The following is a 21,581-nucleotide window of genomic DNA, read 5'->3' on the forward strand; positions in this document are numbered from 1 at the left end:
TGTCCTCACTAGTTTGACTATATAAATAATACGCAACTTCACAAGATGAAGAATCCTAATGATAAGGTTCACTAGCCAAGAGACATGTATCCTGTATAAAATTTTCATTCTCAAAAGTGTTCCTCGTAGCTAAAGAAGAAATAAATTCATTTTCATGAAAAACTTTCTAGGAAATACCTTCAAAATCATGAACTTATGGAACAACACTAGTTTGAAGCTTTTTAAGTTCATAATCAAGAAAAAATTTAGCTACCAAATCATATTCAACTAGTGTATAATAACATCTTTCCTTTTGCATGTCAACACAAAGTAAAGAATCATCAATATTACAAGTAGTTAGACTATCACTCACAATCAAGTCATTAACAATATTATTTGAAGTAACTAGAAAATTAGGATTAGTCATTTTACCTTGATAAGTAATTAGAGAAACTTCTTTACATTGGTCTTACAAATTGAAGTTCACTTGCTTACTTGAAGTAGGAGTTTCAATTTCATTTGGTTCCTTCAATTCTTGAAGTCTTTCCCATGTTGATTCATTTTCATGCTCACCATCAAAAAACCTACAAAAGAGTCCAAACAACTAAAGGAAGAATAATTAGAAAGGTTAGAGTTAGAATAAGATACACTCTCACTCACTCTCTCTTGTTTTTGTATCACCTATTCTTGTTTTCTCTTACTCTTCTCATTTTTCTTCTCACTCTTTTCTTTTTCTCCTCGTGACAATCCACTCTCATATTACAAATCATGCTCATTCTTTGGATCTTTCATGGACAAAAGATTGATACCCCTTAACGCATCGATCTAATATTCTTCGAGTTTTAATAAAGACCTAACTTCCTTGAGATCATTGGTCAAAACTCCCAATTATTTTTATAATTATTCCATCATGGCTTCCATTTTATAGGAAGACCCTTGACTAGTTCCCATTGAGTCATTGGAAAGACTCTTGCTTCAAGTTTCAATTTGGCTATGCTAGAAGCATCTTTCTTCTCATCAATCTTCCAACCTTCATTCTTGACTTTCTTTCTAGCCAATGCTTCCTTTTCTTGACTCAAAACAATAAAGTAATACCATATTCCATTCATTCCAAGATAGTTTCTTCCCATCCTTTCATCATATTCAAGTTCCTTATTATGAAACAAAGGTTCCCCAAATACTATATGACATCTACGTAAAGGGTAGACGTCACACCAAATACATTCTTCATAATCTCCATGGGAAATAAGAACTCGAGCCACTTTAACAATCCATACACCCTCCTTATAATCAGGCGTCCGCTTGTTTCTATAACAAATTCCCAATCTTTCTACCAAAGTAGGACTAATGAGCTTAGTATCCCTTTTATTTACCAGGAGAGTGTAGCCCTTACGTCCATCAATACTTACTATGAATTTACTCCAACACTTTTCTAGCTCATAGTCATCATAGTAATGTCCATGAGAAGCCCTGCAAGTAGTGAGTTCACTAGATGGACTCATACCATGCGAAACAGCAACCAATCCATCCAAACTTTCTTTGTATCTCCTTGTATGGAAGACATATTTAAGACAAGAAAGTGGCTAGTATAAAATAAGGACCTCACAAGTCACTCCCTTAGTGTTTACACTCCATGTAGATGTCACTCAAGTTCATTCGTGTATATACTCGAGGTCATATGCATTCAAGACCTTCACTCAAATGTTCTTACCACTCAAGCATTTTACCACTCTATAGTATTTTCCAAAGTTGCTTTCGAACTCCACAATAAGTAGCACTTCCACTTCGAGGACGGAGTGAAAATTATGTTAACATGAAAGAAAGGCAAAATAAAAGCAAACAGACAAGAGTCAAACAATTAAACAGCGTAGTCAAAGAGAAAAACACAAAATAATTGGCACAAAATGAAGATACAGACACAATAACTAGATTAACAAAGTAGGACTAATTACTAATGTTAACTAGATAACAATAATCAAAGAAAACAACTAGGAATAAGAAGAATACAAAAATTAAGCCAGAGAAATCGTGTCTACAATTTATTTCGTGGCCACGGGCGGGCTGGGGTGCTGCAATTTCGTGCCCACGATTTAATTTTGTGTCCACAAAATTTCTGATTTTCTGAGGTTCAAGTCTGTCCATCTCCATAAATAAAATTTCGGCTCCACGTTTTTGGTCCACGAATCTGGACTTTCAACTTTTTCTTCTTCTTCTTCTTCTTCTTCTTCTTCTTCTTCTTCTTAGGCTCGATTTTGAAATTTCAAATTGATCCAAATCACGTGCAAATGCCTTCAAACTTCATATTTCACTTGGGAATAGCCTTAAGATCAAACCCTAATCGTTTTTAACATCAATTTCATGAATCACATAAACTCAAATGGGGAAAATTGTACTCTTTTTTTTCATAAACCCACTTATGAACATGATGACCTTGAAGAACAAGAAACATTCCAATTTCACTTGTAGTCACTCAAATGACTTCAAACCAACTTCATTTGATGTATTTTCATATTCAAAACAATCCCCAATCAATTTCAAACATCACTATGCATCAATATCTAAGAAATCAAAGATTCAACTCAAGAACATGAAGAATAATTTTGTTTATTATTGATTTTTTTTTAGGATTTTCAAATATAAATCAAATACTTAGCTAGTGTATGTAGAAACAAACACTAATCCAAGCTCTGATATTAAATGATCCGAATCTAAATGTAAAGACAAGAAAATAAAGATAAAGGATAGAATTTGAGAATAGACCCAACAAAGTAGTCATTGCAAAACAATTGAAATAATTAATTACCCTACAATTACATAACGAAGTGAACCTAAACAATAGGAATACCTTCAAGTGGAAGTGTGATTCCACTTGAAGACACACATTGAATAAAGTAGTCATCAACAATGTCAAACCACCATTTCACCTCTCAAAAGAGTATTCATCATTTATCCAAATTAGTCCCCCTAGAATGAAAGTCTTAAGGGTTATTTATAGTATTTGACTACAAATGACCCAAATACTCCTAAGTTAGTTCTAAGTAATAAAGTATAGTCACTTATTACAAGTATAGCCTCCAATTACATGTAGTCTTCAATTGATGGAAAATTATACACATAGCCACCAATTGCAAAAGTAGTCACCAATTGACATCCAAAGCTTATTTTGGCTATCTTGGGTCGTATTATGTTCCATTATTGAATTGGTAATTACTTTAATGAAGAATTATGAGTTGTATGATTGGAGAATTATCTAGTTATTTGAGTGTGTGTTTTTATCATACCAGAGTCCAGACTACTTCAGTTTACCAGAAAAAGTATTGAATGCACCACAATTTTCTCCTTTTGTTCTTGCCTGTTGCATTTATGATATTTCTACACTTAACTGCTATTGACAACAAGCTAACCATCATCAAGGATCTTCTTGTCTATACCTAATCAATCATTAGGGATATTCATGAAATCTCAAAAGAGAACGCAGTCAAATTTTTCAAGGAAGTGTATGGCATGATTGATGGGGTATCAATTACAGTGAATACCAACTTTGATCGTCTGAAGGAGGCTATCTGCAATACTCTCACTTATTTTCTGCGTCATTAATTTGTGAATATGTGGATGTTTGGGACAATCTTTTTGTTTGTTCTATTTTGGACTGGTTTTTCGGTCTTTGACTATTTTGACAGGAAAATCACTGCACCTGCATGACTATCTCTGTTGATGCTTTTATCTCTACAAGACTATTGTTTTTTTTAATCTATTATTACCTTATAATGCCATTTTTTATACCAAAGGGGTAGAAATAAGTGGTATTTTATATGAGTCCACTAAACTATAGTGTTCCAGGTCCTCTATGAGTTTCCACTGGGAATACTAATAAAACAATAAGTAAATAAGACAGAGAGTTTTACGTGGAAAAATCCCCGCTCAAGGGGATAAAAACCATGACCTACACTGGTAGGATTTCAACTTCACTATGAGTAACTTTTATATTACAACCTATACAATCTAGGAATTAAACTCTTAATCCCTCACTAACTCGTAATACACCTATTACAAAGAGTTCAACTCATGACTAACTCTAGTCATGACACAAACACAAAGGGTTTATGGTTTTACAAAAGATTTCCTAAGTAACGCTTCTAGCTAAGCAATTTAGGAATTACAATAAGAACAATTACAAAGTTACAACTCAACTAAGGACAACAAAATACTAGATTTAGGAACTGGTCCATAGTAGCGTTTAACTTTGTTCTTCAGGCTCTTGAAAATTAAGTTCACTGTTGCAGAAGGCTTGAATGCTTGAAGTGAGTTTGCAAGTGTTCAAGTGATGTTTTGTTATAATGCTCTTGTTAATACACCTTTGATAGCATCACTTAAATAGTGTAAGCATTTAGTTGGCCAAAGGACAAGTGATTGCAAAACTACTGCACTATTTCTATGGCAGTCACTTTCCAGCTGTGCACAGTTGACTTTCGTACTGCTATCAGGGAAACACAAGGGATCAGTTCCTTGTCTTGTTTTTCTATTTTCTACACTTGCAGCAGTTCACATTAGCTGGAGTTCTGGATGGAATTCGTTCATAAGCAATGTGTACCAAGTGTGTCAGGTTCCCTATCTGGTTCTTGATAGTAAGTTTGTTAGATCATCAAAACAACATAAGGAAAAGACATTGAAAATCCATCAATTTTCTCCTTTTTAATGATGACAAACTTAGACATTGATAACATATATTCGGAGCAGAAATAACCAGATGAAGTAACATGAACTTCACAAGTTCCCTCTGACTTTATGTTTCCCCCTTAACCAGATCCATGTTTCAATTAGACTTCCCCCTTTTCGCATCATTAAAAATACACAAGAAAACAACATAAAGAAGTCTAGCCTAGCTAACTCATGCCACATATGTGCACACAACATAATAGAAAAGAGAAACAGAGAATTCAAGCATGTGGATAACAAAAGAGGATAGTTTTTATATATATAAAACATATGCCTTTGCTAATAAAGCAAAGGCAAAATTGGACTGTTGAAATCAGGAGCAGTATTGATACATCCCATCCACATCAAAACAAAACAAACAAAAACATTTGCCAAGTCATAAAAACAAAAATAGACAATCCAGAATCTGGTCAATGAAAGGGTTGCTTGAGTGCACTAGGAGTAGAGGGCTTTGAAGCTGCAGCAAAGGTTTGGAGAACTAGGTCTATTCGAGCATCCATCGACTTGTGCTCATTGAGCAGTTCTGCTTTCAGGTTATCCACTTGTGCCCTGAGATCAGTGTTTTCTTTTGTCAAACAAACCACCTCCTCATTTGACTCTGGGACCCCTTGGGCTTGCTGGCCTTCCAGGATAAAATTCCAAGACTTCAACTTTCGGATCTCCTCATTTGCGCTGTTTTGAGCATTAATGAGCTGAGAGATTGTTGATGTACTGACCAACCCCCCCATTCTTCTCAATGCACTCATATTCTTCTAAAGTTGTTTGAGAGAAAGTCTGCTTCTTGGTTCCTACCTTGGCTTGCCCCAGTGGCACCTTGAAAAACTTAAACACTTGCATAAGTAGAAACCCATATGAAAGACCATGATTTCCATCCTTGAAGGTTGCTACCTTCTACATATGTTCGATCATGATAGCAGGCAAGTTCACAGGGGTAAAGCCATCCAGTTTCTCCATTGGAAACAGGTCAGACTTAGAAGTCATGGACCTCCTCTCAGCATGAGACAACAAAACTTTGTTCACCAACTCGAAGAGCAACTGATAAATAGGGAGTAATGCCTTCTTGTGAACCTGGTCCCCCTTTTGGTTTGCATTATCCTTTACTACAACATTCTGGAAGTTAGACCCACACGCATCTATCACACTAGACACCCAAACTATAGGGACTTCAAGAATATCCCCAAGCAGACTCACATCAAATAATATATCCACCTCATTCACCAAGGTACAAATATGGTCGGTATCAATAGGAAAGAGGCTTGCATAAAATCTTTGAACCTCATCCTCATACACTTTGGGTACATCTATTTGGAACAAATGGCCCCACCATTGAAACTCAACCATTGCAAGGACTTGTCTCATACCATCCATATCAGAAATTGCTGGGTCAAAAGTGCAACCCAACAGAACTTTTTGGTGCCTTAATCGTTCTGAAGCAGAACTGGTTTCACTTCTCATCCTTTTCGCAGAAACAAGTTCCTTAATAGGTTCCAACTTTCTCTTTCCAGACTTCACACCACATGATTTTGCTTTTCCCTTAGACTTGACCAACACATCCTCATTAGAAACTGAGGGTTCACTTACAACATCTTTCACTTTAGAAATAGGGGTTGTAACATTCTCCACTGTAGCAGATTGCTTCTTCTTCTGGGACCTTCTAACTAAGGAATTAGTTTCCTCAGTTGTTTCCTCCTCAACTTCTACCACAGAGACATCCTTATCATACACTATTTCATTATCTTTCACCAGTCTCCTCTTTTTCGTCTTACTGCTCTTTCTGCTCTTTTGAAGGGCAGAGTCATAAGCTACCTCTGCTTGCAACCTAGTAGTAGGTCGCTTAGTAGAAGACTTAGGAGTGGACATTACCCTTCGATTGACTATGAATGAATCAAGAGAAATGTTGTCTTGATCCTCCTCATTACTAGACCTCATCCCAGGGACTAGAATGTCCAAGGGCTCAACAGGAAATGGAGGAGGAGATGCATGAGCAGAGTTGGTCTGGTACTGAGAACCCTGACCTGTTTCATCCGGAGAGGGGTCAGGTTCCTCACGAGAGGGCCCAGTAGTTTCTGCTAGTGCAAAGCCTTCAACAGCCACCATGGCTCCTTCTCCCACCAGTCCTTGTGTCTCGTTCCTCTGAGACATGGGTGCACCAGAAATTATCTCATGTAAGATTCCATCAGTAGATACCACAGAGATGGTCACTAAATTTTCATCCTCAATAGGCTCTATGGCCACCATAAAATCTGAAGTAATAATGGCGGAAACCTCTATGACCTTAGGACTTTTACCCTGTGTTCCACTTTTCCCTTGATCAATAGGAATCTCAAAAGATAGAGAAGTAGGATTAACAACTTTAGGGGTTTCTAAGATAGTCACCTTAGAATAGTAGGGTGACGAGAAATCTGGGTTAGGGGTGATTTCAGTGATGAGGACAAGGATAGTTACAGAAGACTCGTTGGGGAGGGAGGACTCAATGGGTTTTTCAGTGTTAGTAACGACTGAGACAAGAATTTTAGAGTTTGAGTCAGCCATTGAAGAGATAGAGAGAAAATTCTTTGGAGAAGTTCTAATGGAGGACTATGGTCTGGGAAGAAAGGAGAGGGTTTTTAATGAGAGAGGATAATTATGAAGAGAGAGAGATGGGAATCAGTTCTAAAATGACGGTTGTGCTTGGAGAGTTGCAAAGTTTCAGAGGGAGATGGAATGATTTGAAGTGAAAAGACATGACAGCAGAGTCTGAAAAGGTGGATGACAAGGCAGTTGGTATTTGTACCTTTTCAAGACGTGTATTAAAGAATGCACAAAACTACTAACCTTTTGGTACAAGAACCAGGTTCTTGACTTGTCACTGAAAATTGCAATCCTCTTTTATCACCCATGCGATGTATCTATAGCTTTTATAATCATTATGTGTGTTTACCTGCAACGATATTGAAGTGAGTTAGACTTAGCCAGAAAACACTTTAGCTAACTTTACCTGAAGGTGATTTTCATAGCCAACTGATGGGGAATCAGGTTCTCAATTAGGCTTCAATAGCCCTAGCTTCACCCTGTTTCTTTCAAAATGTTCCCTACTCAATGCTTTGGTGAAGATATCTACAATTTGGTCTTCTGTACTGCAGAACTTCATACAGATCAGCCCTTTCTCCATATTGTCCCTTAGAAAATGATGCCCCATATCAATGTGCTTGGTTCTATTGTGTTGGACTAGATTATTAGCCATGTTGAGTGCACTGGTGTTATCACATAGAAGAGGCACACATTTAGTAAATACCCCAAAGTTCTCTAGTTGCTGTTTAATCCATAGGAGCTGAGCACAACAGGAGGCTGCAACTACATATTCTGCTTTAGCTGTTAAAAGAGCCACTGAGTTTTGCTTCCTTGTGCCCCAAGAAATGAGACATGATCCTAGAAATTGAGCCATTCCAGAAGTACTTTTCCTGTCCACAAGATAACCTACATAGTCAGAATCATCATACCTAATAAGATTAAAACTGTCACCTGAGGGGTAATACAGGACCAGGTCCTGTGTTCCCTTAAGGTATCTCAAAATTCTTTTGGTAGCCTTCAGATGAGATTCCTTGGGATTTGATTGAAACCTTGCACATAGCCCCACACTAAAGACAATATCGGGTCTACTAGTAGTGAGATAGAGAAAAGACCAAATAATATCTCTATACACAGTTTGATTTACAGGAGATCTAGTTTCATCCATGTCGAATTGAGTAGTCGTAGCAATGGGAGTGTCTGTCATATTTAATGCTTCCATATCAAACCTCTTCAAAAGATCCTTGATGTATTTCTACTGATAAATGAATGTACCCTCTGTGGACTGCTTTACTTGAAGACCCAAGAAGAAATTTAGCTCCCCCATCATGCTACTTGTATGAGTTAAGCTTTTATTAGTTATTTGTTTGAGTATTAATTTTCAGTTTGCCTTATTTATGTTATCGCAGGCTCTTCTCTTCAATGCGGAGGAGTAGAAGAGCAAACAACCTCCTTCCTCTTGATCTTGAAATAGAACGAACACTTCACAAGGTGAGGAGGAAAGTCAAAGCTAGAACTAGAACAGAAAGAGAGTTGGACATTGTAGTTCAACCACAACCACTAGAGATGGCAAGTAATGAAGAGCATCAATGATAGAAGTCGCAAGGCCTAATCTTGCTAATATGACATAGGCTATTGTGAAGCATGATATCACGGGTAACTTTGAACTAAAATAGTTCATAGTACAACTGATTCAGTCCACAGGGAAGTATGTGGGTCTATCTCAAGAAGACCCGCAACGGCACATTCAGAACTTCCTAGAAATTACGGATACTTACAATTATCCAATCGCTTCCAAGGACTACGTCAGGCTGACATTATTCCCCTTTTCACTGCTGGGGTAAGCTAAAGAATGGTTGCAAAAGTAGCCCCCAAACTGGATCCACACTTAGGATGATCTAGCAAGAAAATTCTTAATCAAGTTTTTTCCCACTAAGAAGACAAAGTTGCTAAGGAGCCATATTCTTGGGCTCCGACAATGTGATGGCGAGACTCTTTGTCAAGCTTGGGAAAGATACAAGTAGCTACTCAGAGATTGCCCACATCACTGTCAGATTGATGAGGTGTTGGGTCATACTTTTGTTGATGGGTTGGACGAGTCATCAAAGATGAATCTTGACTTAGCTTATGGGGGTAGTTGCATGGCAAGGCCATATAGTGAAATCCAAATCCTGCTAAACAATTTCATTGCTAATGATAATAATTAGCAAGAAGATGGGGAATCACAAAGAGTACTTCAATAGAAGATAGCCGGTGTAATTGAGCTTGATGACTTCTTAGTCATGAGATCAAATATAGTGAAATTAGCAAATCAGATGAATAGAATGACAATGCACCAAATGCAATATATGCAATAGATGTCTACTTGCTGTAAATTATATGGTGACGGTCACACGAGTGACATATGTCCCATGAATCTTGAATCCATCTATTATGTGGGGGAAACAGAGTAGAGGTCTTATAAATCATGCACAATATGGGAACACTTACCAACCCAAATTGGAAGAATCATCCTAACTTCTCCTAGGGTGGAAATTAGATGAATCAGAATAAGTATAGGCCCCAAGGAAATTATAGTTAACCTCAGAAGTCACCCCAAAAAGTAGAGGAGAGTACGAATGACCTGTTGAAGAAATTATTGTTTGATAATCAACAATTGAGAACCAATTTTAGATATCTTGAGAGACAAATGGGGCAGCTAGCGTCAAATAAAAATACTAGGCCTACAAGCGCTCTTCCTAGTGATACAGAGAAGAACTTTCAAGTTAATGCAGTCACACTTAGAAATGGGAGGGAATTGGAAGAAACACCAAATAAGAGAAGAGATAAGCCTATACCTAAGGGGGAGTTGATTCCTGAGGTAACACACTAGTCAAAGAAAGATGATGCAAGTTTAGAGCCAATGTGTGCTGTATGGCCACCACCACCTTTTCCTCAAAGGTCACAGTAGAAGAATAATGATCGCATGTTTAACAAATTTCTCTCTATGTTGAGCCAGGTTAAATTAAATCTTTCATTGATGGATGTACTTTGTGAAATTCCAAAATATGCTAAGTACATAAAAGATATAGTGGCTCATAAGAGGATATTTGCTGAATTTGAGATAGTTGCACTTACAAAGTAGTGCACTTTGAGGGTCCAAAACAAGCTTCCTCAAAAGCTTAAGGACCCTGGCAGCTTCACCATCCTTGTGCGGATTGGTAATATTGATGTGGGTCGTGCTCTTTGTGATATGGGGACGAACATAAATCTGATGCCTTTGTCTTTTTCAAGCAATTGGGTATGGGAGCTCCAAGACCAACTATTGTGATGTTGCAACTAGCTGATAGATCAATAGCTTACCCTGAATGACTGATTGAAAATATGTTATTGTAGATTAGGAAATTCATTTCCCCAACGGACTTCATTATCCTAGATTATGAGGAGGATGAACAAGTTCGAATCATATTGGGACGACCTCTCTTGGCTACAGGTGATGCAATTATTAAAGTGAGAGAAGGAAAAATGATTATGAAGATGGACAATGATGAAGCAGTTTTCAATGTCTACAAGGCGATTCAACTTCCCCACCATTACGAGGAGCTCGCTATGATATCTGTTGTGGAGGTGGATAAGCAACTTATAGCCACAAGTGTATACCTAGACGATTCTCCAGAGAAATCACTCATATTGTTCGATAGATTTGAGATTGATGATGAGGTTGAGGAGATGATACATATAGTACATGTGTCTACATGTAGGGATTAAACCCCTTTGAGCCCTTAAGTAGGCCGAGTGGGCCTCCACCAAAGCCATCGATTGAAGAGTCTAAAAAATTGGAACTTAAATCGTTGCCCCCTCACCTTCAATATGCTTATTTGAGTGGTTTTGACACTCTACCTATTATTGTTTCCTCTGACTTGTCTAAATTGTAGGAAGAAAAGTTGTTAAGAGTGCTGCATGAGCACAAGTGAGCAATTGGTTGGACGATGTCTGACATTATAGGCATTAGTCTGGCCTTCTACATGCATAAAACCTCATGGAGCAAGGACAAGACAAGTGTAGAGCACCAACGCTGCATAAATTCAATCATGAAAGAGGAGGTAAGAAAAGATGTGATTAAGTAGCTTGATACAGGTATTGTATTTCTAATCTCTGATAGCAAATGGGTAAACCTCGTCCAACGTGTGCCTAAGAAGGGGGATGACTGTATTGGTTAATGAAAATAATGAATTGATTCCCACAAGTATTATGACTGGGTGGAGAATTTATATAGATTATAAAAAATTAAACAATGTCACCCGCAAGGATAACTTTTCCTTCCCCTTTATTGACCAAATGCTTGATAGATTAGCTGGATAGGAATAATTTTATTTCCTAGATGGCTATTCGGGGTATAGTCAGATTGTTATAGCCCAGAAGACCAAGAGAAGACTATATTTACGTGTCCCTATGACATGTATGCGTTCGAGAGAATGCCCTTTGGTTTCTGTAATGCACCTGCGACTTTTTAAAGGTGTATGATAGCTATTTCTACTGACATGGTTGAAAGATTTGTAGAAGTGTTCATGGATGATTTTTTTGTGTTTGGGTATTCTTTTGATAATTGTTTGATGAACCTTTATAAAGTGCTTGTTAGGTGTGAAGAGACAAACTTGGTGCTAAACTGGGAAAATGTCATTTCATGGTACGAGAAGGTATAGTCTTGGGGAACTAGGTGTCCAAAAATGGTTTGCGGGTGGATTCAGAAAAGGTGGAGGCAATTGAAAAATTACCCCTACCAACATCCGTTAAGGGCATCCGCAATTTCTTGGGCCATGAAGGTTTTTATTGTTGTTTCATTAAAGATTTTTCAAAATTTTCTTCTCCTCTATGCAAGATTCTTGAGAAAGATATCCCCTTTAAATTTGATGATGCTTGTCTTAAGCATTTGAGGAACTGAAGAAAAGATTGGTGATTGAGCTAATTATAATTACCCCGAATTGGTCGTAGCCATTTGAGTTGATGTGTGATGTGAGTGATGTTGCAAGATATGTTTTGGGACAAAAGAGGGATAAATTTTTTCACTCCATTATTATGCTAGCAAAACTCTAAATACAGCCCAGGTGAACTACACTATTACTGAAAAAGAGTTGCTTGCAGTGGTGTGGGCGTTTGACAAGTTCAGATCCTATCAAGTGGGAACCAAAGTCATCGTCTACACATATCACTCAGCTATAAGGTTTTTGCTTGAAAATAGAGACGACAAGACGAGGCTGATTCGATAGCTTCTCCTCTTGCAAGAATTTGACCTAGAGATCCGAGATCGAAATGAATAGAAACTTAAGTGGTTGATCACTTGTCCAGATTATAAAATCGGAACCATGTAGCTGAGGGAGGTTCTATCAAGGAAACCTTTCCAAATGAGACATTATTGGAAGTTACCTTGAGTGCAGTCTGGTGGTATGTAGACTATGTGAACTTTATTGCAAGTGGGATAATGCCACCAGAATTTACACCCGATAACAGAAGAATATTTCTACATGATGTGAGGCTCTAATGCAATATTACATGACTGTCACATTTCAGCATATGGGGGTCATCATGGTAGGGATAGAACCACCCAAAAAGTACTGCAATTGGGTTTCTATTGGCCAAATTTTTTTAAGGATCTACACGCCTTTGTTAAAAAGGGTGATAGGTGCCAAAGAACTAGAACAATTACGAAGAAGCATGAGATGCCTTTGCAAAATATTCTAGCAGTGGAGATGTTTATTGTTTGGGGGATTTATTTCATGAGACTTTTCTCATACTCTAATGGTCACATATACATCTTGCTGGCGGTCGACTATGTGTCTGAGTGGGTAGAGTCCATTGCTCTTCCTACTAATAACGCAAAGATAGTGGTAAACTTTGTAAAAACACATCTTCACATGCTTTGGGACTCCAAGGGTGCTGGTAAGTGACGGAGGAATGCACTTCTATAACAATTTGTTGAACAATGTTCTAGAAAAGTATGGAGTTAAGAACAAGGTTGCCACTGCCTATCATCCCCAAACGAGTGGTCAAGTGGAAGTGTCAAACAAAGAGGTGAAGCAAATTCTGGAGAAAACGGTAAGTGGAAATAGGAAGGACTGGGCCGGAAAGCTTGACGGTGCATTATGGGCATATCAAACTGCATATAACACCCCATAGGGACATCTCCGTATAAGTTGGTCTATGGAAAGGCTTTCCGCTTGCCCGTCGAGCTTGAACACAAAGCCTATTGGGTAATTAAAAATCTAAATATGGATATAGACTTAGCCAGCGAGAAGAGGTTGTTACAGCTTAACGAGCTTGATGAGTTTCGATTGCACCCCGTACAAAAATGCAAAATTTTATAAGAAAAGATCAAGAGGTGGCATGATAAGCACATCCAACATCGCGAGTGTGAGACAGGTAAAAAATTTCTCCTGTTTAATTCGAGGTTGAAGATTTTCCCTGGAAAGCTTAAGTCTCGATGTGCGGGTCCTTTCGAAGCAGTTACTGAGAAGCCTTATGGAGCGGTGGAATTGCATGATACAAGTTCAAGTGGTACATTCTTGATAAATGGGCAGAGAGTAAAATAATATTAGGGTGGTGACATTGTACGTCAGAAGACCTCGGTGGACTTGGCCGATGCTTGAAAAACATGTTGCGTCGTGCCACGACGTTAAATTAGGTGCTGTTGGGAGGCAAACCAATTTTTAATGCTCTTGAAGCTTAGCATTTTGTTTTTTTAGTCAGAGTAGACTAGATTTTTTGTTTTCTTTGTAGTTATAGAAATCATAGATGAGAATGGTGTGGGGTGTGTATAATGTATATATTAAGTACTCGGGTAGGGGTATGTAAAAAAAGTTCTGTAAAATAGCGCCCATGCCAGCACCCCACACTGCCTGGGGTGAACTTTACATAAAACAGCCCTCAGCGCGCAGCCTAGCGTGCAGTGCTAGGCTGGGGGTCAGGTAATCCTTTTAATTTTTTTAATTTTTTTTTTCGTTTTCAATTTTTTTGTTGCATTATCTAACCCGTTAACCCGACCCACACCCATTTACACTCATTATGTAACCCATAACCCATTCCCATTTCTCTTCTAATTACAATAACATAAAATCCTACCTCCCCCCTTTTTTCTCTCTCCTCGCTTGTTCGTTCCACTCTTTCTCTCTGCCCGTTATCTCTCTCTCTCTGCCTCTCTCTCTCTCTATCTCTCTCTGAAGTTCTCCATTGTTCATTACTTGTTTTCATCTCAAACTCAAAGGTATGTTTTTCTTTTTCTCTTTTTCTTGTCTTTTGCAATTTTTTAGTATGTAGTGCTACTTACCCATCCCAAACGACCCCTACGTCAAAATTCACCCTAGGGTTCTTTAAGATTTAATGTGTTGTGGTGGGTGGCCTCTATGTGCAACTTGATTAGTGAAATTAGTTGTGAAGTTGTGTATGAAGTAGTAAACTACAATTCCTCCTACTTCATTTAAAATATGGCCACATTGTTCCACCAATGTTGAAAAAAGAGAAACAAAAATGATGCCCACCATGTGTTTGCTAAATTTTTTGAAAAGGGTGAATTGTGCACCGGTGAAGTCTAAGTAACCGAGTGTCATTGTATATGATGTTGGGATAAGTGTGAGGTGTTTGGGGGTGGTTTTACATAATACGAAGCTCGTGTTGCATGCTCTCCATACCATAGTCATACTACCCACACCTTGTATCATGTGTAATGTATCTTGTAGCACCTTGTTAGAAGTAGTTAGTGGACTATACTAGTTGTAGTAATTTGGACTCAAGCATTGCTTGCTTGCACTGCGACTAAGTCATGGCCATGTTTGACAACTTGAATTGTGTGGCATGGGGAAGTCTTGAGTACCCATCGCCTTGTGGTGCAACTTATGTGCACTTTGAACCACTATTATGAGTAGCTTATATGTAACCTTCGGTTTTAAGTGTGGGGTCATCTTTGCCTATCACTATGACCTTGGGCGAATGTCTTACTTCATTCTCACATTCATGTTTATCATGTATAGGTTGCTATGGCTCGTGATAGTGCTGCCCAGGTAAAAGGAGTGGAAAAGTCCTTTACTACTGCTCCCCCTCCCAAAAAATGCAAGCATGGTGAAGGTTCTTCCCGACAAGCTAAGGGAAATCAGGTTGCTAGCGGGTCAAAAAAGGTACCATAAGGACCAAGGCCTCATTTGGATATAGTTCGTGGCAATGCAATCCAATGGCATAATAACTTTGTGCCATATGGGCGATACATCTCCGAAATAGGGATTAATGTGAATGCTCGAGAAAAAACTTCCTGGATGTTCTTGCCCGATTGGTAGAAATTAAGATGGATAAACTCATAGAATGCTTGGGCCATGCAAATTTGAGCATGGTGCGAGAAATTTATGCCAATTGGAATGGGGACTTGTTCAAATCATGGGTCCGCGGAAAAGAGATACCAATGGATAGGCGATCCTTGTGAAACTTTTTGGGAGTTGGTAAACCTAATTCACGGAAGCTACAAAAGTTTGTCAAATGCCTAAGCTACCAGGCAATACATCACATGCTTTGTGGCATAGATTCTAATAAAAAGCAGACGCTGACTAAGCGGGATGCCCATCTTGAGATGATCCGTTTCGACTTCAACAAGACTGCCATGGTATGGCAAAACTTCATGCAGGCTAGATTTATGCCTGTTAAGCACAATAGTGAATGCACTCAAGATCGAGTGTGTGTAATGTTTTTTCTGATGACTGGGCGACCCATCAATGTGGTTGAGATTATGCTAGGGGAGATGGCCTACACCCGCTTTGGGCACAAGATCAAAAGATTTCTCTTTGGCAACTTCCTAACACAGTACATGTTATCCTGTGGGGTACCAGAGTACCTAGGCTATGATGAGGTGGTGGAGGCACCAAAGGGATTACTGGACATTATGTCCTTGTTGGAGTCTACGTCAAAGCTAAGCCAGACTGCAAGGAATGAGATGGACGAAAACTTCAACAGATATCTTTATAGTTCTATCAATGTGTTAATGAGCAGGCTAGTGGTGTCGGATGAAGAGCGCATGCATCTATGAAATGATCTCTCTAGTTCTTCCAAGGAGATGTTGGGAATTGCGCCGGGAAATCCCATTCACCCGTCTCTGGATGAGAACACCCACAAAGGATCCGATGATGAGGATGAGATTGGTTATAAAGTCACGGGGCCCATGGCTTTGGTGCCCCTAGGAGCGGATGATAATGATGAGCCCGAAGCTGCGGCTGGTGGGCATTCTGAGGAGGAGGAATCCGACTAACAAGGAGCTATTTCTTTTCACCTTACTTTTTTTTGAATTTGTTTATGCATCGAGGACTATGTATTATCTAAGTGTGGAACGGGGAAATACTTCCTGACTTGTAACTACATAAAATTGTTTTGTTTTTGTTTTTTAGCTTAGTCTTGAACTAATATAGTCTAATTAGTTAGTAGTATTTATAAAAAACAAATAAGAAAAAGCTCAGACTTTTCCCGATGATAGATGTGTTGAACAATTTTTTTGAGGGATTACAGTCCGATTAAAAATACCAAAAAGATTTTCTTTTGTTTTTGTTAGGATAGTTAGGTAGAATCCCTTGGTTTTCTTTGGACGCTTGTTATTTTCCAACGCTGTAGCTTGAATTGGGTTCTTTGTTTTTTTTTTCATTTTTTTAGGAGTAGAGAAAACTGAGGTGCTCTGAGATACCTGTTGACATGTTTTGTGCTGGCACATTAAGCTATGACATGTGCTCTGTCTTCCTGAATATTTAATTTGGATTGTAATGCCTAAGCAAAATAATTAGCCTACTCTGTTACTCCTTTTTCTCATTTTTTTGACTTATATGTTACCTAGTGCAGTATTGCTTAAAATTTCTCATCTATTTTGTGCTTCTTGAATTGAGAGTTGTACATAATCGTCTTGATTGAGTCATGTGCAATGTATGTATGAGGATTCGTGATATTCTATGCTATCCTGTGTAGACTAGAACTTGCCTCGTATGTTAATCGAAGCGAAATCATTAACTTGTACTAGTCTAGGAGATGACGTAGGCGTTTCTTGCTTGATCATAGAAGTGTTTGTGACTCACAAATAAAAAAACTCCGTTGCTAGCCCCTTTGAGTCTATAGACCTCTTTTTTGGCACCCACACTACAAGCCATATCTCTATTTTGTTCTTAATTTGAGCTTGTCGAACCTTTACCTCCGAAGGCACTTAGGCGCTAAAAGAAGTAAGGTGAGAGATTTGGGAAGTAGCTTTCGAGTAGAACAATGGAAAGGTCTATAAGGTGAACTAAAAGCATGAAAAATGTCACTAACCGATGAGCCTTAATGTATGGAGAGTGTGTAGAAAAAAAAAGAAAACAAATTTCAAGAAAACAAAATGAGACAAACAATGTTGATATCAGAAATTAGAAAAAAAGAAGAAGAAAGAAAAGAACACACGTCCTAATCTTAATAATGCGTGCTAGTGGGGATGTAGAGTGCTTAATTGAAGAAAGGGCTAGATTGAGTATGGTTTCTAGCGAGTGAATTGGTTGAGAAGAAAAGTGCTCGATTCTTGCTTGTAGTGTATTAAATTGCTTAAGAGGGTTAGTCACTATCCCTAAATTTATCCTACCTGTCCCTTAGCATACATTACAACCTTAAAGTCCAAATTGATTCTAGATTTGGCTAGCTTAGATTAGTAGAGATGTACACTACGGGAAAGATTATGGTGTGTCCACGGGATGCATATGAAATTCTTTGTGAGAGCAAGCAAATTTCGTTCAATTGTGTAGTGTCCTTAATTTATGTTCAATGGAATATTTGAACGTATGGGATACTTCTATATTCACTCTTTTTCTTGTGGTGAGGGTACTTGGTCTCATGACGGATTAGTACCGTTGTAAACTTCTCTTTTTGGTGAGGTAAAAGTTGAGGATGCTTAGTGGTAATAAGTCGACTCTTGAGATAGGGTGGTAGTGGAAAATATGATCATATACAAGCCGAATGCCCCGATCTCAAGAGATAAACATCTAGAGGATTTTACAAAAATAAATCCTTTGAAAATTGGCGTGATGAAGATAGCTTAAATAATGAGGAAATTGCAAATCTATGTTTCATGACTATTTTTGAGAATGATATTGATATTCGGCTTAAAGTATGCATATTTTTATGTATATTACCTCACATTTTACTCATCTCTCATAGATTTAGGATGTGTAGTATAATGATTTGTGTTAATTTATGGTATTTCTATGTGTAGGAATCATCCAAATGCAACTTGGGAGGAAGGTACGCGAATTGAAGCAAAAATGGAAAGAAAAGGGAAAAGTGCACAGTGCAGCGCCACAAGCAGCGTGGGGCGCTACCTGTGGCGCTTAAAATAGAAACTTCAGAAACCCAGTGCCAGGGCTAGCACCCCACACTACCCTGGGTGCTAGCGACGTGAAAGTGTCCTAGTTTGCCCTGGTTATTTGTACCCCAAGTAGCCCCCAACTCATATAAAAGCAAACCTAAAGCTATTTTAGCAAGGGGGACGCTACTTTGAGAGAGGAACAAAAGTACAAAACACCTGGGAGCATGGATTTGATCAATTCTTCCATTCTTCTTCTAGTATGCATAGATTTTATGTTTGAAAATATTATTTTGATGATTGTTATGAACATGAGTGGTTAATAACCTTATTATTCTAGGGTCATGGGTGCTACATGAATGTTGACATTTGAATTTTAAATTAACGAGTTTGATTTTATCATATTGGGTTGTTTATTTAATTTTGTTCTTAATTATTTAGAACAGTGAAATACTACCTACGAATCTAGAGTTGAACTCGAAGGTGGAAATTCTAGATTTCATATAGGATTAAATAGAGCAAGTTCTTGAACCCGAGAATCGGGAAACAGATTCGCAATTAGAATAGAAATATACCTAATTGTCTTGCTTGGTTGAAATATAGGAAGTGCAAATGCATTCTTGTTAGTCTTAATTACATAGACATATAGGTATTAACTTATCTTGAATAGGCGAGTAAGAACTCGACAGATTTTTACGAATAACATTAACCCTGTAAATTAACAAACCAGATAAATCAATTAGTCAGTTTAAGACAAGAGCGCAACAAGATTGTTAGCTACCCTATGACTCTAGAATATCCTCTTCTACTTATTTTTATCTGAAATTTCCTACGTGATTTAGTCAATCTCTTGTCTATTTAACTTCTTAATAGTTTCTTTTGATATGTTGGACAGATGAAAATGTATGAGATGACGATAGCAAGGAGACGACTGAAAATTACTTCATGGCACGTGGTGAAACTAGTTAGTTAATACCATATGAATGTGATAGATGCAATGAATTACAAGATATTCTTGATCTCACCCTAAAAGTGTCTCAAAAGATTCTAAATGAATTTAGGAGATTGAATATGGAAAAGAAGGACTGAGAACTTAAACTTGAAGTATGTGTAATTGAAAGAGACATACTTGAAGAGGATGTTCAGGAATTGCAATTGAAACTCAATAGCATCCGCAAATCCACCAGTCACAGCTCTGTCAGGTCAAACCAAGAGACTTATAAGTCAACTGGAAAAAGACCTATTAAACTGGATCTCCAAGTACTAACACTAGCAGTAGATCAAAAATTAATTCCAACCATGTGTGTCATTATTGTAATAAGACTGGTCATAAGTATTTCATTTATAGATTTCGAAAATCAAATATTTCAGGATGGATTTGGAAGCTCAATAACAATCATAATATTACTAGAACTAACCAACAAGGACCCACTTGGGTACCTTAAAGAAGGTGAAAATTATATTTTGCAGGTGCACCACAGAAAGAGTCGAAAAGGGAAATGGTATTTAGATAGTGCGTGTTCTACTCACATCACGGGCGACAAGAATATATTCAAAGAGGTCACAAAAAATAAATGGAGGAAATTTCAAATTTGGTGATTATTGAAAAGGTAATATCGTTGGCACCAGTGCAATTCCATTCAATAACAATTGTGATATTACAGAAGTGTATCTGGTGGATGGACTCAATTATAACCTCTTGAGCATAAGCTAATTGTGTGATCCTAGATATGAAGTCAAATTGAAGAAAACAAGTTGTGCCATTGAGGATGAGATAGGTAAAATCATTCTACTAGGAAAAAGGTATGAAAATGCTTACATTCTAGACTTTATAGAAAATCTAGACGGTCATATTTGTTTGGCAACCATATCTGATAATCCATGGCTTTGGCATAAGAAACTTGGCCATACAAGCATGCACTTAATTAAAAAGCTCTCCAAACATGACCTAGTTATTTGCCTTCCCAGACTCAACTTCTCGAGAAATAATGTTTGTGATGCATGCCAACTTGGCAAACAAACCAAAAACTCCTTCAAACCTAAAGATATTGTGTCCACAACCAAGCCCTTATAGTTAATACACATGGATTTATTTGGACCTACTAGAACTGGCAGCTTTGGAGGTAAACGGTATGAATTTGTTATTATTGATGACTACTCACGTTTTACATGCGTGATTTTCTTATCTCACAAAGATGAAGCCTTGAAATACTTTGAGATTTTCTACAAAAGAATTGATAGAGAAATGGGATATCTCATTTCAACCATACAAAGCGACTATGGAGGTGAATTTGAAGGCAGATCATTTGAAGAATTCTGCAATGATCAAGGATATACTCACAATTTCTCAACCCCAAGATCACCTCAAAAAAATGAAGTAGTTAACCACAAGAATAGAGCCTTGCAAGATGATAAGTTATGCGTCTTTTGTTTTGATGATTTGACAAACTTCATAAGAAAACCAGATAAGAAACTTGATACAATTAGTTCTCTTACATTCAGAGTAACCAGTCAGATGTCTGGTTCAATTCTCAATGAAATCAGATAAGGGAACAAATATGGATCAGTTCCCTTGGTCGTCGTATAGTTAACTCTACAGCTTTAAACATTTTCAAGACCTTAAGATCACAAGGTTCCAGGTTTGGATCAAGTTTGGGATATGGCTCAACTCTTCAAAGTCAAAGGAATAGCTGTGAGAACAGGTCCCTACCATTTCCCGAGGTGATTGTATGAAGTCAACTCTCCAGCTGAAAAGTTGCTGCCTACACAAGCTACAGTACAGGAACAGTGCAGCAGTCAACTTTCTGTGGAAAGAATTTTACCTTCCCTGCTTACATCATCATTGTAAGTGATGTCACACATGTATTATTAACATCAAGGAAGGTAAAACAATCACATGAACACTTGCAAATCAAAAAGAAAATATTCTCTCAAGTGCTAGCTACCACATCTCTCAAGAACAAAGCTATTGCAACATCAAGGACCAGATCCAAAGATTGAAGATATCTTAAGTCCTTAGGTTTGT

The 21,581-nt window shown here is 37.8% G+C and overlaps 1 protein-coding gene across 1 annotated transcript; it reads right to left on the bottom strand.

Moving 5' to 3' along the window:
- Window positions 1-7,714: 7,714 nt before the first annotated feature.
- LOC138877842 (secreted RxLR effector protein 161-like) lies at window positions 7,715-8,410 on the bottom strand. The gene has a single exon (XM_070157485.1). The coding sequence runs from the start codon at window positions 8,408-8,410 to the stop codon at window positions 7,715-7,717; it is 696 nt and encodes a 231-aa protein (XP_070013586.1).
- Between the last annotated feature and the right edge of the window lie 13,171 nt (window positions 8,411-21,581).

The sequence above is a fragment of the Nicotiana sylvestris genome, chromosome 9, assembly GCF_000393655.2.
Source record: "Nicotiana sylvestris chromosome 9, ASM39365v2, whole genome shotgun sequence".
Classification (NCBI taxonomy): domain Eukaryota; kingdom Viridiplantae; phylum Streptophyta; class Magnoliopsida; order Solanales; family Solanaceae; genus Nicotiana; species Nicotiana sylvestris.